The sequence below is a fragment of the Neomonachus schauinslandi genome, chromosome 10 (assembly GCF_002201575.2).
Source record: "Neomonachus schauinslandi chromosome 10, ASM220157v2, whole genome shotgun sequence".
NCBI classification, from domain to species: Eukaryota; Metazoa; Chordata; class Mammalia; order Carnivora; family Phocidae; genus Neomonachus; species Neomonachus schauinslandi.
This window is the reverse complement of record NC_058412.1, coordinates 39,949,056-39,966,211: the sequence shown is the minus strand read 5'-3', so window position 1 is coordinate 39,966,211 and position 17,156 is coordinate 39,949,056. Positions and strand designations below refer to the sequence as shown.

The window sequence follows — 17,156 nt, the reverse complement described above, 5'->3', positions numbered from 1 at the left end:
GTATATAGAAAATACGAAGGAACCTACTAAAAATTAACTGAAGTATTAGAATTAATAAATGAGTTCAGCAAGTTTGCAGGATATAAGATTAATATACAAAATTAATTTGTATTTCTCATAGATGCTTGCAAGAGACAATTTGAAAATGCAATTAGGAAAAAATCCAGTTACAATGGCAGTAGAAAGAATAAAATACTTAGAAAGTTAACAAAGGAAGCTCAAACTTATACTCTAAAAACTACAAAACATGTTGAAAGACATTTGAGGACCTAAATAAGTGGGGAAAAAATCCCATAATCATGGATTAGAGACTTAGTACTGTTAGGATGGCAATATTGCCCAAAGTGATCCACAGATTCAGTGAAATCTCCATCAGAATCCCAGCTGACTTCTTTGTAGAAATTGATGAGTTTATTTATTTATTTTTTTAAGGAACAGAGAGAATATTTTTTTTAAAGATTTTTTATTTATTTATTTGACAGAGAGAGAGAGAGCGCAAGAGAGGAATACAAGCAGGGGGAATGGGAGAGAGAGAAGCAGGCCTCCCGCTGAGCAGGGAGCCTGATACGGGGCTCCATTCCAGGACCTGGGATCATGACCTGAGCTGAAGGCAGATGCTTAAAAACTGAGCCACCCAGGCGCCCCTTGACGAGTTTATTTTAAAATTCGTATGGAATTGCATATTTTAAAGTTCATACAGAATCGCAAAGGATCCAGATCCCACAGCTCACTACAAAGCAGCAATAATCAAGACAGTATGATACTAACACAAAGATAGAGAAATGGATAAATGAAATCAAATATAAGAATCCAGAAATAGTCAACCAATTTTTGACAAGGGTGCCAAGACAATTCATTGGGAAAAGAAGCCTTTTTTTTAATAAAGATTTTATTTATTTATTTGACAGAGAGAGATAGCGAGAGCAGGACCACAAGCAGGGGAAGCAGGCTTCCCACTGAGCAGAGAGCCCAATGTGGGGCTCGATCCCAGGACCCTGGGATCATGACCTGAGCCGAAGGCAGACGCTTAACGACTGAGCCACCCAGGCACCTGAAAAGAAGTCTTTTTAACAAATGGTGTGGGCCAACTGGACAGCCACATGCAAAACAGTGAAACTAGATCCTTACATCACACCATATAGAACTTAAAATGTACCCAAAAACCTAAACATAAGAGCTAAAACTCTTGTAAGAAAACATGGAAGTTTTCATGACTGCATATTTCACAATGGATCCTTAGATATGATACCAAAAGCATGAGCAACAAAAGAAAAAATAGGTAAATGAGACTTTATCAAAAATAAACATGCTTTTGTTTCAAAGAACACTTAAGAAAGTGAAAAGACAACCCACAGAATGGGAGAAAATATTTGCAAATCATATCTGAGAAAGGATTTGTCTGGAATATATAAAGAACTCTTAAAGCTCCACAAAAAAAGACAAATGACCCAATTAAAAAAAAATAGGCAAAGGACCTGAATAAATATTTCTCCATGGAAGATATACATAAGCACATGAAAAGATGTTCAACATCATTATTCATCAGGGAAATGCAAATCAAAACCTAAAGGAGATACCATTCATCCCCACTAGAATGGCTAGAATCAAAAAGACAGATAATAACCAGTGTTGGTGAGGATGTGGAGAAATCAGTCCCCTCATAAACTGCTGACTAGAGCAGAAAATGGTGCAGCTACTTTGGAAAATAGTCTGGCAGCTCCTCAAGCAAAATGTAGAATTACTATATGATCCAGCAATTCAACTCCTGGGTATTTATCAGAGAGAAATGAAAACATGTCCACACAAAAAAATTGGACATGAATATTCTAGCAGCATTATTCATAGTAACCAACAAGGTGGAAACAGCCCCAATGTTCATCAACTGATGTGGTCTATTCATAACAGTGGTCTATTCATAACAACAGAATATTATTCAGTCATAAAGAGGAATGAAGTACTGATGTATCACAACATAAGTAAACCTTCAAAACATTAAGCAAAAGCAGCCAGTCCCAAAAGACCACATATTATAAAATTTGATTTATATGTTGTGTCCAGAACAGACAAATGAAAGCAGTTTAGTAGTTGTTTAGGCTGGGGGCGTGGGCAGATAGGAGGGTAGTAGCTAAAGAATACTCAGGGGTTTTTTGAGGAGAGGAAATGTTCTAAAACTCACTCTAGTAATGGTTGCACCAATCTATGAATTTACCGAAATACGTTGGATTGTATGCTTTGAATGGATGGATTGCATGGTATGTAAATTGTATCTCAATAAATCTACTTAAAAATGTAGTATAGAACCTCATGCAAATACTCTTGAAACTTTCAAGGGATTAGTTTCAGTCTATGATCCCAGCTGTTTCTCTGTCTCTTGTAAAACTGTTTACCCACGTGTAAGTGCTTCATGGAATACTGCCATGAAGCTAGTCTTTAGGGGAAAAAAATCATTTTAAGACTATCTGGAGGGTGAGGAGAGACTGATGTGACTGGTGTGATGAGTTGGGGAGCAGGCTAGAAGTCACACATTTAATGTTAACCCTTCACCAGATCAACTGCTTTCTGCAAATGTCAACCTGGAAAGCTTTCACCAGGTGCACTTCTCTACAGGTAGAACTGATTCAACATCATTTCTGTCTCACCCCACCTAATTCCTTGTCCTAGGCAAATGGTTATTTTTAGCATGATGTTGGAGCTTGATTTTTCACTTAGACAAGCAGAAAACATATTTTGTGGTTGTCTTTGTGAATGATTACTCATTTTCTTTCTGTCTTCTAATAGGAACGCCCACCTAGGCCTGATGTTCCCTGGCTGCATCCTGCCATGTGGTTCGCATGCTGTGACTTAGAAGAATCATTTGTAGTTTTTAAAGGACTTACACAATATATACTGTTACATCCTATTTCCATCCGAATAGGTAATATGTCAAAAAGGATCTGCTATAGGGAGTTATAAACAGGCTTGTGAATCCCAACTTTGATGTCTCCTTTAACCTCTTCTGCTGTATCAATATTTTTCACTAGGAAATTTCTTCATTATTAAGAAAATGTGAACTACTTGCTTTCCCAGTTGAATGCTTGAGTTGAATGCTTGGCCCATGAATTTTCAGTATTTTATATTTACTATTATCTCCATTTTAAGGGGATATACTTACCTCTAAGAATTGCCTTAGCTACATCCCATAGGTTTTTTTGTTTTTTTTAACTTTTCATTGAAGGATTACATATATATGGAAAAGTGCACAAACCAAATTGTACAACTTGCGGTACCTGGGTGGCTCAGTCGGTTAAACATCCAGCCCTTGATCTCAGCTAGGTCTTGATCTCAGGGTCATGAGTTCAAGCCCCAAGTTGGGCTCCATGCTGGGCCTACTTGAAAAAAAAAAAATCGTACAACCTGATTATCAAAAACTAACTATACTTATGAGCCACCACCCAAATCAAGAACTAGAATAGTACCAGCCTCCCAGAATCCTCTCTGTCACAGGACCCTTCTCCTCTTCCCCAGAGGTAGTGCTCTGAATTATAACATTCTATGTAAATTTTCCCCAAAAGTTTTAATATGTAGCCCTGTCAGTTCTAAAAGTACACTTTTTAGCTTGAAAACACTTAGGATTGGGGGAACTATCTTTTTATTGTTTATAATTTAATTATGTTATGGAAATTATACTCATGGTTTGCATGAAATTGATTCTTTGTAATTTATTTTATTTTTTTTAAGATTTTATTTATTTGTCGGAGAGAGAGAGCTGAAGGCAGATTCTTAATCAACTGAGCCACCCAGGCATCCCTCTTTGTAATTTATTTAGATTTCAGTCTTCATAAAATGTTCCATGCGTGTTTTCTTAGATGGAAGATTCCATATGTGACCTTTAGCCCAAATTTATTGTGGTATTTATTTTATTAATGTTTTTTATACTTGATCAGTCAATTTCTAAGGGAGGTATCAGGGTATACCACTATAATTGCCAATTTCTCTTTGAAATTCCAAAATTTTTCCCATCATATCCTGTGAAACTATGCTATTCAGTATAAATAGTTTTAAAATTATTATCTTCCTAGTAAACTAATCCTTTTTTATTAAATAATATTCCTCTAGGTGCACCTGGGTGGCTCAGTGGGTTAAGTGTCCGACTCTTAGTTTCAGCTTAGTTTCAGCTTAGTCCGACTCTTAGTGTCAGACTCCACACTTAGTGGGGAGTCTGCTTGAAGATTTTCTCTCTCGCTCTCCCTCTGCCTCTACCTGCCTCAAATAAAGAAATCTTTTTTTTTTAAAGATTTTTTATTTATTCATTTGTCAGAGAGAGAGAGAGAGAGCACAGCAGAGGGAGAAGCAGGCTCCCTGCTGAGCATGGAGCCCGATGCAGGACTCGATCCCAGGACCCTGGGATCATGACCTGAGCCGAAGGCAGACGCTTAACCGACTGAGCCACCCAGGTGTCCCAATAAAGAAATCTTTTTTAAAAAATAAATAATATTCCTCTTTAAATAGTTCTTTTTTGCCTTAAAATATATTTTCTAATGTTAATGTAATTACAGCACAATTCTCATGGTTAGTGTTTCCCCTCTATATATTTCTATAATCTTTATTTTTTTAACTCTTTTGTGTCATTGTCATGTTTTTGGTGTATCTTTAGTGGAATTTTGCTGTTTTGAACAGTGCGAGAGTCTCTCTTTTTTAACAGGAAAGTTTTAATTCAATGATAATTTATTAGAGTTATTGATCCACTTCATGGACTCTCAACTGGGGAAGACTTTTGTCTCCCAGGGGACATTTGGCAGTGTCTGGAGACATTTTGGTCTGGGGTGATGCTACAGGCATCTCACAGGTAGAAACCAAGGATGTGGCTAAACATCCTGCAGTGCTCAGAACAATCCTCCAGAACAAATAAGCACTTGGCCCAAAATGTCCATATTGGTGAGACTGAGAAATCCAGACCGATATGAACTTCCTTCTATCATCTTATTTTGTGGAGATTTTTTTTCTTGGCAGCCTTTGTCTTTGCTTCATTTTTTCCTTCTTTCTGGTCTTCAGGTGGCTTCTCCATTCTTTAATTTACCCCATACTTATTTGAGGTTCTGCATTCTAGTTCTATTCTTTAACAATCACTCTTATTAAACTTGTACTATGCATATTTATTTAACCACTAAGTGTGGTGATTTAAAGTCTAGATGGACCAGAATTTCTGGGATCCAAATATACTTGTTTGATTTCTAAATAAAGACTAGAAAAAATGAAATGCTCTTCAATAAATGCATCAAATAGAAATGATGTTTCTATGTTGTGGACCAGCTAAACAAGACAGCTAGAGGTAGTGGTAGAACACAAAAAGAAAAACACTTAATAGGAGAAGCCTAGAGATGGCCAGTTAGGGACAGACCCAAAGCAGAAAGAACTAGATGGAGCCTCCTAAACACAGAGGCAAAGAAAGAAGGGATGGAGGGGCGGGATGGAGACCAGAAGGCAAAGGGGTTCTGGGAACAACTCATCATGAGGACAAAAGGCACCCGGCGTTGTCCCTGTCTGTTGGGACTAAAATTTCAGCTATTTAAAACAACTTTACTGCTTTCATTTGTTAAATTTCAGGGTTTATTCTGGAAATCCTGCACAACTGTGAAGGTCTGTACATGTGTGATAGGATGGTTTGTGTTCTAAAAGTGAGCTCTAGATCATTGCAGGTGACATTTAATAATTAATTCCAATGTCATTCTTACCTTCAAAAGCTTCCTAATTGCCTTAATCTTTTGTCTTTGATGGTTTCTAGGTGCTTCATGTCCTATTAATTGAGAGTTATTTAAAATATGCTGTCTTGGGGTGCCTGGGTGGCTCAGTCATTAAGCGTCTGCCTTCGGCTCAGGTCATGATCCCAGGGTCCTGGGATCGAGCCCTGCATTGGGCTCCCCACTCCGCGGGAAGCCTGCTTTTCCCTCTCCCACTCCCCCTGCTTGTGTTCCCTCTCTCGCTGTGTCTCTCTCTGTCAAATAAGTAAATAAAATCCTTTAAAAAAAATAAAAATAAAATAAAATATGCTGTCTTAGCCTCTCTCATTAGCCAGAATCGTAGTGATTATATAGTAAGTAATGAGAACCTCCAGAAAAAAGAAGTCCTTTTAGAATAAATGGCTCTACTCTCTGGCCCTCAGAATAGCACAACCACAGCAATCATGTGCTGTGCCCTGTGGTCTCATACTGTCCGCATTCTGTATAGAAACTAGAAGTCTCGCAGAGGTGCACACTCCTCCAGGGCCATAGTCTCAAGTGTCACTACATTTCTGTCACCTCCTCTTTGATTGCTATTATTAGACCCTCAGAGGAGAACCCCAGTAGAGACCAGCTGGAGAAAGTGGTTTTCTAGCTTGAAATTCAAGCCGACTATTTTGCCTAATGTCCAGCCAAAGGAACCGGTTTCATTACCGGAGGACACACTGGCTGTATGGGCTTGCTGAGAGGCTTACGGCACACCGTAGACCGTGCACCGACCGGAATTTCAGTGCTAAGTCTTGCCACATGTTATAACTATTAAGGACTCACGAGGATCCTAACCCTCATGTGAAGCCCGTTTCTTTTAAGTATTCCATGGGGGAGAGGGAGCACCATATTCTTTTTACTAGGGCATAAAGTTGTATATATGTCAATTTATTCATATGTTATTTATATTGTTCAAATTATATATGCCAGAGCTTTTGATTTGCTTCATCTGTCACAGACTGAGAATTGTGTGTTCTCTCTGACCACTATTATGTTTTTGTCTGCTTTTTCTTCTACCTCCAGCAGTGGTTGCTTGATGTATTCTTACACTATTATCTGACACATATAGGTTTGTTTTATTGTTTTTATTATGGGGTTTGTATTTTAATTAATATAATTTAACCTACTTTGTCCCATTTAATTACATTTGCCTTGAATTCTAATTTTTTCAAGGTTACTCTTATCACTTCAATTTTCTTTTTGCTCACATTTGATTAATGTGTCTCTATGCATCCTTTTATTTTTAAGCTCTTTGTTTATTTTGGTTTTTTGTTTTAGCTTTGCTTTTTGTAAGTGGTTTCTGTTGAATTTGTTTTCTGATCCAATTTTAAATTATTTTTAATTAGGTTGGGGAGGGGGAGATTAATATACTTACATTTGTGGTAAAAAACTGGTAGTAAATGTAAAGATTTTTAAATTCCCACATATATTTATTTAATTTCAAAGTCAAACCAACTCTAATTAAAGCATCTTTTTAAATTGTGTTTCCAGGATCTTTTGAGACTTATATTAACCCAGCTGAATGGGAAGGCTATTCTAAAATGAAGGCAGAAGAGGAATTCATGATACAAGAAAAAGAGATCAAAAGCCATAATTCTTGGCATCCAGTATTAAGTTCTTTCCAAAAGCTAATTCTCATTAAATGTTGTAAAGAAGAGAAGGTAGGATCTTTTTTTTTTAAGGACTATGTTATAGTTATTTCTGCTAATGCTCAATAAATATACTGTATTTAAACACACACACAGGCACTTATAATTTCATTAGGGGAAGTAAACACTGACTAGATATTTGGTGATGTTAAGGATTATTGTTAATTGTTTAGATGTGATTACGGTACCATGGTTATATGTTTTCTAAAGAGTCCTTATATTATAGAGACATGTGCTGAGGATGAGAAAATATGACACATATTTGCTTCAAAATAATTCAAGCCCTGCACTGGGCTCCATGCTGGTTCTGGAGCCTACTTAAAAAAATTTAAATTTAAATTAAATTAAATTTAAAACCTCTAAGTAAACCAGGTGGTAGAATCATTAGAACTGCAACAGGAAGTAGAATGCCTGTCATTCCAACAATCCTTTCTTTGGCATCAGTACTATCAACAGTTCTCAGGACAAGGTTATTAGAAATTTGAACTAGAAAGAGAAAAAAAGAAATTATCATTTAGATCAGAGATGAATAAAGATTGCCTGCTAGAGAATAATTCATCACCTCACCAAAGCTAAGAAAAGTCCTCTATACCAGTGTTTTCAAACTTTGGTGTGCATCAGAATCATTTAGAGGGCTTGGTAAAGCACAGAGACCTGGGGCCCACCTCCCAGAGTTTCTGATTCAGCAGGTCTGGGCAACAGGCTAAAAATCTGCATTTCTACCAGCTTCCCAGATGATGCTGATGCTGATCCTGAAACCATATTGTGAACCCCTCCTTTAATGTGATTAAACAGGTATAAGGAGAAAAAATCATTCTCAAAGCAGACAGATGAGGACATCAAGACATATCACATAAAGTATTGTTGATTTCCAAGGCTAAATCTACTGAGAACCCTAACCTTAACAGTCTTGGTGTTTCAGTCCAGGCTTCCTCTACCTTGGGAAGGTGCCAGTCTCTTTAAGAGCCAGGTTTTCCCTCTGTTGAAAACCACAGTGTAGACAGTCACCCAGGATGAAATCTTCTCAGAGCATTATTTGCACAGCTTTTCCAATTTGAGAAATACCAGAATGCAATTTTCCTTATGAACTATATGCTTAACATGGTTAAGATGCTAAATTTTATGTTATATGTATATTACCACAATTTTAAAAAAATAGTATGAGCACTTGTGTTCTAATATAACGCACAATGGGTCTTTACCCTTCGTCTAATACACTATAACTTAAATGAGGTTTGACCACTCGGGAAGGATGAACAAGGGGTCATTATTTCCAAAAGTTTAAAGCTTACCTTCTCATCACAATGAAAGCAACAGGAGGGAATTCTCAAACACAGGGTCTCTCAAGAGTGAATTTGTACACTACCGGCCCATCAGTAGCTTCAAAAAAGTATTTACCTAAATTCAGGAATTCCCTATGGATTCTGATCGGGAAGATGAACTAAAAAATGCTCTGAAGGCCTCAGGCAGACAAGGATCAAGCAGCAGGCCAGGAAAACGGTTCTAAGCAAGACATAGTGGAGTCACATAGGTCAGAATTGGGAAACTCAATTTAAAAAGAAAGTGAGAGGAGCTCCTAGCAAAGGACTTGGTAGTAAAGAGGGAAGAGACTACAAAGTCTCCGATCCTGCAGCCAGACGTGGGATTTTCAGAGGGTGGTCTTCAAGAAATGCCTAACTCCCTAGACCATAGATGTGGGAAATCTGAAGCATTTGCACGTACATGCTTGCCAGGATTGCCATAAAAATCTTGATGAGAATAAAACAGCAGAATTCCAGAACGGTCACAGAATTGGATCCATTCCAACCTGTGATATGGAAGGAACCTGAGGAGCAAGCACGTCAGTGGACACTACCTAGGAACCTCCAGGGGCATGGCACAGGAAGCACCTAGTGAAAGCCCCCAAAATCACTTACGAGTTAAGACCACTGCAAGATAACAAGACTTCCTTGGATGATGAGGACTCTGAAAGCAAGGACACTGTAGATGCAGAGTGCACAGAAGCTGGAACTGAGCACTGACAAGAAAGGCCAGGGCAGGGCACCTGGGTGGCTCAGTTGGTTGGGTGACTGCCTTCGGCTCAGGTCATGGTCCTGGAGTCCCGGGATCGAGTCCCGCATCGGGTTCCCTGCTCGGCAGGGAGTCTGCTTCTCCCTCTGACCCTCCTCCCTCTCATGCTCTCTGTCTCTCATTCTCTCTGTCTCAAATAAATAAATAAAATCTTTAAAAAAAAAAGAAAGGCCACGGCAGGAAATCTTCCACACGCCTCCCAGCTCAGCAGTGTTGTGAGCCGTAGGGGTGCACTCTCTATTCAGGCTGCTGCATCAGGGGCATGCCCAACATCAGGAAGCCAGCCTGCTTCACTCACACTGACTAGAATAACTAGAAACCAAGAAGCCTCTTGGATTTGAAATAAGATCACAGTTGTTATCCATTATCTTTTATATGGACAAGATCTTTAATGCACCATTGGAAACAGCAGAACTCCTAGCCGCTTAGTAGGAAAGTGAAGAGGACCATTTAGCAATGGTGGTGAGGCATGCGCACATACTCAGTTCTGTTGTTGTTTTTAAGATTTTATTTATTTATGAGAGAGCGCATACGCACGTGTACATGCGTATGAGCTGGAGGAGGGGCCGAGGGAGAGGGAGAAGCAGACTCCCCTGCTGAGCAGGGGGTGGGGGGGGGGGGGGGGTTGTTGGGTCAATCCCAGGAGCCTGGGGTCATGACCAGAGCCGAAGGCAGATACTTAACTGACTGAGGCACCCAGGCACCCCTTATACTCAGTCCTATTGTATTACCTCTTCCTCCACCTGGGAATCATGAACTTATCACTGGAGGGACAAATAGCACCAGACCAAATCAAAAGACAGGAAACTACATGCTAATTCCACAGGAAACCTCAACTCCATAGCTGTAACTGATGCGTCTCCTTTCTGTATTTTATGTACTTAACCATATTCTTGGAAATACGCATTTCTGGGTATATATGAGGTAGACTTGAGCCTAACCAAGGGTGTGTTTTGTGCAAATTTATTTTTCTGCATATTTGAAATGTTTCATAAAATCAGTTCATACACGAGAAATTGCACATGTAACTGATAGTTCGTGATCTTTCATTAATCAAGCCATTGGAAACCTACATCTCTATATAATATTTATGGCAGTTTGTCCTGTTTACAAAAGAAATATTTCTCCAACTTTTTGAGTTCAGAAACATTTCATGAGTGTGTTACCACTTTTATATTTATATAACAGCCCCAAGAAATAAATTATTTGTGCTTTGTATATTGTTATTTACTGTAAACTCTAAGCACTTTTTGTCAAAGTAAAAAGCAAATAAATAGATCATACTATCAAAAATATTTTTAAAAATAATAATGAAGAAACTGATGTTGAAATTATATTTAGTCACACAATGACATAACTAAAACTAAACTCCAAACTCCCTTGGCCCTGTTGCAAGGCTGTCCGTTTTAGTCCATGCCACCTTTATAGTTAGTACACAATATATCCTCACTTAAATGGGCAGGCATGTAAACATCTTTTCCCAGACTGGCCACAGAAGGGTGCGATCCAAGGCCATGGCCCTGAACCAGGTCGAGATGTCCCCTCTCAACGATAACAACAAAAAACATACAAGAATTGTTTGGATGAGGTGATGTCAACATCTAATGGAGGGCGAACGTTAAAGCAAGACTGCTGCTTACAGTTGTGCTGGATGTGCACTGCACAACCCTTAAGGGCACTGTTTGCATTATAGATACTGTCGGTGTGGTTTGTATATTTATCATGACAGCTTTCTGGCACAAGTATATTGAAGAAGGGACACCTTTTCCCATCTCACACAAAAGCTCCATGTGGGCTAAGAGGGAGAGGGTCTGCAAGAGCAGGAATGGAGTAAACAGGCTAGGAGAGGATCCGTGAAGGAAACAGATCGGTGTAGGAAGTGGTCAGGCAGGGGTATGATCATCAGGGCTGAGGCTGGTTCCCAAGAAAAGCCAGAAGAGGCTGATGAGTAAAATGAGAGAGGAAGATGGGGAGACAATATATGGTGTCAATTCTGAGAAGCTGGCTTATGAAGGGAAGCAAAGAAAGAAAATAGCTGGAGGGGCACAGCAATCAAGGGAAGGCTTTTGTTTGGTTTTAATAATAGGAGACAGAGGAGCCCAATTGTATGATGATAAGAAGATCTGGGAGAGAGGGGGAGATCAATAGTGCAGAAGGAGACAGTGGAAGGACTGAAAATAAAGTCCACGAGAATGTGAGAAGGATGGGACAAAAAGAGGCAAGGATGGGGCAATAGCAGGTCTGGAGATGGATGGAATGACAAGGGACTTTCCTCTCATCCAAGAGTCAGCTTGCTCCGTGAGGTCATGGGAACTATGGCTGTTGGCAGTTACGTGGTGCACAAATCCAGTAGGAAGAAAGAAAGATACCTAATTAAGAGAGAATGAGTGCAGAACAACAGGGCACCCCCTTGGAGAAGTTGAAGGGGAGAAATAGGATAGAATTATGAAGGATCCTCATCCAACATACTGTTTTTTAAACATTTTTCTTTTCAACTTTCAGGTGGTTTTTGCTCTTACAGACTTTGTAATAGAAAATCTTGGAAAACACTTTATAGAGACACCACCTGTGGACTTGCCCACTCTGTATCAAGACATGTCATATAACACTCCCCTGGTATTTATCTTAAGCACAGGCTCGGATCCTATGGGCGCATTCCAGAGGTTTGCCAGGGACAGCGGGTATTCAGAACGGTAAGGTCACATGGGGCCATATTTGTAATTCATATGAACATCTCCTTGTTAAAATTTGCCCTTTTTCTTCCCTCTGTGGAGTGTGAATTCCTACATTAGGTATCCCTTACTAAATAAATTAAGATATATTAATATTTAGCTATGCCTGTTGTTAAAATGTGGTCAAAAATAATAAAAGCAGTTGTAAACTTTATTTGAACAAAGGGAAGATTTTCCAAAATGTATAATAAGCTAGTAGAATAGTGATTAAAACTTTGTTATTTAAGACGTTACTTTAATGTGACTGTAAAAGGACTGGTTTACTCCGTATGAAATGTGCAAAAAAATCCAGATCTCCTTATGTTGTATTATCAATCTCCTCTTTCTCATGAGCCTCTACCCTGCTGAATAATAGGGGCAGGGGGAAGTTTAAACTCTCACATTTACTTTACTTATTTTCTTTTGATTAAATGTCTCCAGGGTAAGCTGATTTGGTTTCTTTCTCAAAAAAGGTCAGTCTTCCTGACTTCTTCCCCCAGTCCTCCCCAAAATGGTGTTCAGATGGGTAAGGAAGTGCACAAGACCTCAGGGTGGCAGGGGAGGGGAGGGGTCTCTTATCTACAAGGTAATTTCCAGCCTTAACACCTGACAGACCCTTCCATGGAGTGGCGGGTCTGGCCTTTTCCCTGGCTGGAGGATTATAAGATGATGGGTCCGATCTGTTCATTTGGAGTTCATAGTCTGCACTAGTCAGGCTTCTCCAGAAAAACAGACCCAACTAAGAAAAGAGAGGAGAGGAGTGGGGAGGGGAGGGGAGGGGAGGAGAGGAGAAGAGAGGGGAGGAGAGGAGAGGAGAGGAGAAGGGAGGGGAGGCGAGGGGAGAGGAGAGGAGGAAAGAAAGAAGGAAGGAGGAAAGAAGGAAAGGAGGGAGGGAAGGAAGGAAGGAAGGAAGAAAGGAGAGGGGGGGAGAGGAGGAAAGAAAAAGTATCTTATGATATATGTTATCATATACACATATAACATATAATTTTATATATATATATTTATAGAAATTTGCTTACATAATTATGGAGGTTGAGGAGTCCCAAAATTTGCAATCAGCAAGGTGGAAACCCAAGAGAGCCAATATATAGTTCCAGTCCAAAGGCCTAAAAACCAGGAGAACTAATGGTGTAAGTTCCAGTGTGAAAGCCAGGAGGCTCAACACCCAAGAGCCAGTGTTGCCATCTGAATCTGAGCCAGAAAAGACCAGTGTCACCATTCAGACAGGCAGGAGGAGCTCCTTCTAACTCAGCCTTTTTGTTCTATTCAGGTCTTCAATTGATTGTATGGGGCCTATCCACATTAAGAAGGGCAATCTGCTTTACTCAGTTTACCCATTCAATGTTAATCTCACCCAGAAACACCCCCACAGGTTCACCCAGAGTAATGTTTGGCCAAATATCTGGACACCATGTGACCCAGTCAAGTTGACACATAAAATTTATGATCCTAGACGTTTGCCTTTGGTTCTGAAATCCTAACAAAGAATTAGTATACAGAACTGTTAAGAGCTCCTATGAATTAATAAGAAAAAGAAAACAGCACCTGGTGGCTCAGCACCCAGTTAAGCATCCAACTCTTGATCTCAGAAAAAGAAAACAATACAATATAAACAAAGACAAAAAATATGAACAGGAGAGTTTCAGAGATTTTCGGAATAGAAAATTTCAGCAACCTAAATGCCGGGGCGCCTGGGTGGCTCAGTTGTTAAGCGTCTGCCTTCGGCTCAGGTCATGATCCCAGGGTCCTGGGATCGAGTCCCTCATCGGGCTCCTTGCTCTGTGGGAAGCCTGCGTCTCCCTCTCCCACTCCCCCTTGCTTGTGTTCCCTCTCTCACTGTGTCTCTCTCTCTCTGTCAGATAAATAAATAAAATCTTTAAAAAAAAAAAAAAGAAACCTAAATGCCTGATAAGCATTTGAAAAGATGTCTGGCCTCACAAGTAATTAGGATACAACAAATTAAAGCCATTAAGGAGATATCATTTCATACCCATGAAATTGGCAAAATGGTGGCAAAGATAAGGAGCAATGGAAATATCCATATTACAAGTGAGAGTGAAAAATTGGTTAAAATCAATTTGAAGAGTAATTGACAGTATGTTAAAGTTGAAAATGGCATCCCCTACATTTCAACAAGTCATCACTGAATCTGCAATGTAGAATAAAATCAGTCACATGGTGCAAGGAGCCATGTTCAAGAACATTTGTAGAAACATAACAGAAAACACCAAAACATCCAAAATGTCCATCTAGAAAAATGATCATACAAGTTGTGGCATATTTATAAAATTGAATATAATACACCATAGCCATGAAAACGAACAAACGAGAACTATGTATATCAATATGGATGGGTCACACAAACTAATACTGAGCCAAAAAAATAAGTTGCAGAAAAACTATATAATATTGGAGAAATATAAAATATATAAAAAGTTTAAACTATATATATTATATATTGTTTAGGAACTCATAATATTGCAATAACAGTATAAAGAAAGGTAGGGAACTTATGCCAAATCCAGGATAGCAGTGACTTTGGGAAGTGAAGGTTGGGTAATGAGACAGAAGTGAACAAGGAGGAGCACACTGCAGTTCAGATCATGTAGACAGTGTTTTATTTCCTAAGCTGGATTGTGGGTACATGAATATTCACTATATTAACTTTATAGCTTTTGTATGTCTCAAATATTTCACAGTAAGTATTAAACATAAAAGAATTCAAGATAATGAGAAGATGGGGAGGGATGTTAATAGGTAGTTAATATATGCTAAGTTCTTGATGTATTCAGGAAGAAAAAAGAAGTACGGAATAACTCTGTTTGCCTTGAGAAAATTTGTGTTTGAATGGAATGTTGAAATTTTAAGGGAAAACACCAGAATAATAAATAATTTATAGTGTGCAAGCCAGGAGAGGAACAAAAGAATATGTAGTGCAATATTCTAATCCAACATTAGATAGGAAAGAAGAAAAATAAATTCAAAATATAGTAAACCAAAAAGTCAAACCAAAATAGAGAAATTGACCCAAATACCTAAGAAAGTGAAAGTATCTCAACTGTGAAAAGATAAATATGACCAAACTGGATTTTAAAAACAACATTCAGCTATATGCTACTTAGCAAATGCATAAAAAATACAAAGACAGCATAGGAAAGTAGAAATTAAAGAGATACTATGCAAATACTAACCAAAAAAAGCTGTTGACAATTCAAAGGAACATCACAAAATAGAGTTGAGGGCAAAAAAAAAAAAAAAAAAAATTAGGGATAAAGAGGGCAACTGTAGGATATATAGAAAAACCCACAAACAAAAAACACCAATTGTACAATTGTACACAACTAACAAAGCTTGAAATCTATAAAGCAAAAACGGAAGAAACTGATACAAGGAGAAATTGATAAAGTAACATTAATGTAGAAAATGTTAATGCATCTCTAATAGAAACCATTATGAAGAACAAAAAAAAGTTGCAGAATTGCTAAGAATATAAAATATTCAGACAATAAATTTAACAGTGAAATTAATGACCTTTGATTAATGACCTATGCACTCAATGCATAGAACAAATGCAAGTTCTTCAAAATACACATGGAACACTTATAAGAATTAACCATGTGCTAAGTCATATTTCAAAAATAAGATAAACTTAATCCCTGACACAATTAATATTAAAAATCAATCTTAAAAGTTAGTTTTTTTAATATTTGGAAAACCAAAAATGCCCTTTTGAACAACTCATCTATTAAAGGGAAGTCGTAAGGGAAATTTCCCAGTAAGTGGAAGTACATAACAAAAATAATATTACATATCAAAAACCAGTAAGGTATAGTAATGAGGCACTTAGCTGTAAATTTATGAATATTTAAGGACTTCTGGTCCAGAAATGGCAGACTAAGAACTCAGACTAATATCCCCACTAAGAACAACTAGAAACCTTGAACAAAATATATTTTTTAAAATGCTTGAAAGTTTGGAGAATGAATAAAATAGTAAGGAATAGTCCAGAGATGAAGAAAACCCAGAAGAGTAAGTCCTGCACTCACAGAGAGGCATCAGAAGAGGAGGCAAAGAGGCTGAGACACTGAGCAAAACTTTTCACCGATTAAAGGGACAAAGGGGACAAAATTGGAGCCCAGAGCCGACTAAATCGTAGAGGAAACTGGTAAACAACCTCCCTTACTTTGGTTTGGCCCTCTAAGGAGATTCATCAGAAGGAATAAGGCCAGGTAAGAAATACACTTATAAGGAGATTATGGTGACCCCTGATTACTTGTATCTCTAGCTGCTTGCCAGAAGAAGATGTGAGTCTTGTGTGGAGGAACACAAAATCCTAGGCATACAAATAAAATATAACCAGGGACACGAGAAGGCCAAAAAATATGTTTAAAAGTCAAGAAAAACAATACATAATAGGAACACAGTACAGCATCCTGATAATGGATACATGAGATTGATTTTTAAATAGCAATGTTTAAATGTTCAAAAAGGAAAGATTGAGAAAATTGACAGAGAACTAAAATTATTTAAAAGCAGAATTCTAGAATTGAAAAATATAATTAAGAATTTAGAAATTAACGGGCGCCTGGGTGGCTCAGTTGGTTAAGCGACTGCCTTTGGCTCAGGTCATGATCCTGGAGTCCCGGGATCGAGTCCCGCATCGGGCTCCCTGCTCGGCAGGGAGTCTGCTTCTCCCTCTGACCCTCCTCCCTCTCATGCTCTCTGTCTCTCATTCTCTCTGTCTCAAATAAATAAATAAAATCTTTAAAAAAAAAAAGAATTTAGAAATTAAGAAGTTAAAAATTAAGATTCAGAATTCCAAGATGAATTTGATGAGTAAAAAGCATGCAGAGACTAAACAAGGAAAAAGACAAATGAGAGTAAGAGACAGAGATACAGTGACAAGATCTAATAAGATACCATCTAAGTTCCAGAGGAGAAAAGAGCGCAGAGTAATATTTCAATAAGCAATGGCTGAA

At 38.3% G+C, this 17,156-nt stretch overlaps 1 protein-coding gene across 1 annotated transcript in view; it reads left to right on the top strand.

Annotated features, from left to right (window-relative positions):
• DNAH6 (dynein axonemal heavy chain 6) overlaps positions 1 to 17,156 on the top strand; it is a 214,859-nt gene that overhangs the window by 159,918 nt on the left and 37,785 nt on the right. Inside the window, exons 61-63 of the mRNA XM_021697409.1 lie at positions 2,779 to 2,914; positions 7,236 to 7,405; positions 11,966 to 12,156. Coding sequence (XP_021553084.1) covers positions 2,779 to 2,914; positions 7,236 to 7,405; positions 11,966 to 12,156 — 497 coding nt within the window. The remainder of the gene's footprint in view (positions 1 to 2,778; positions 2,915 to 7,235; positions 7,406 to 11,965; positions 12,157 to 17,156) is intronic.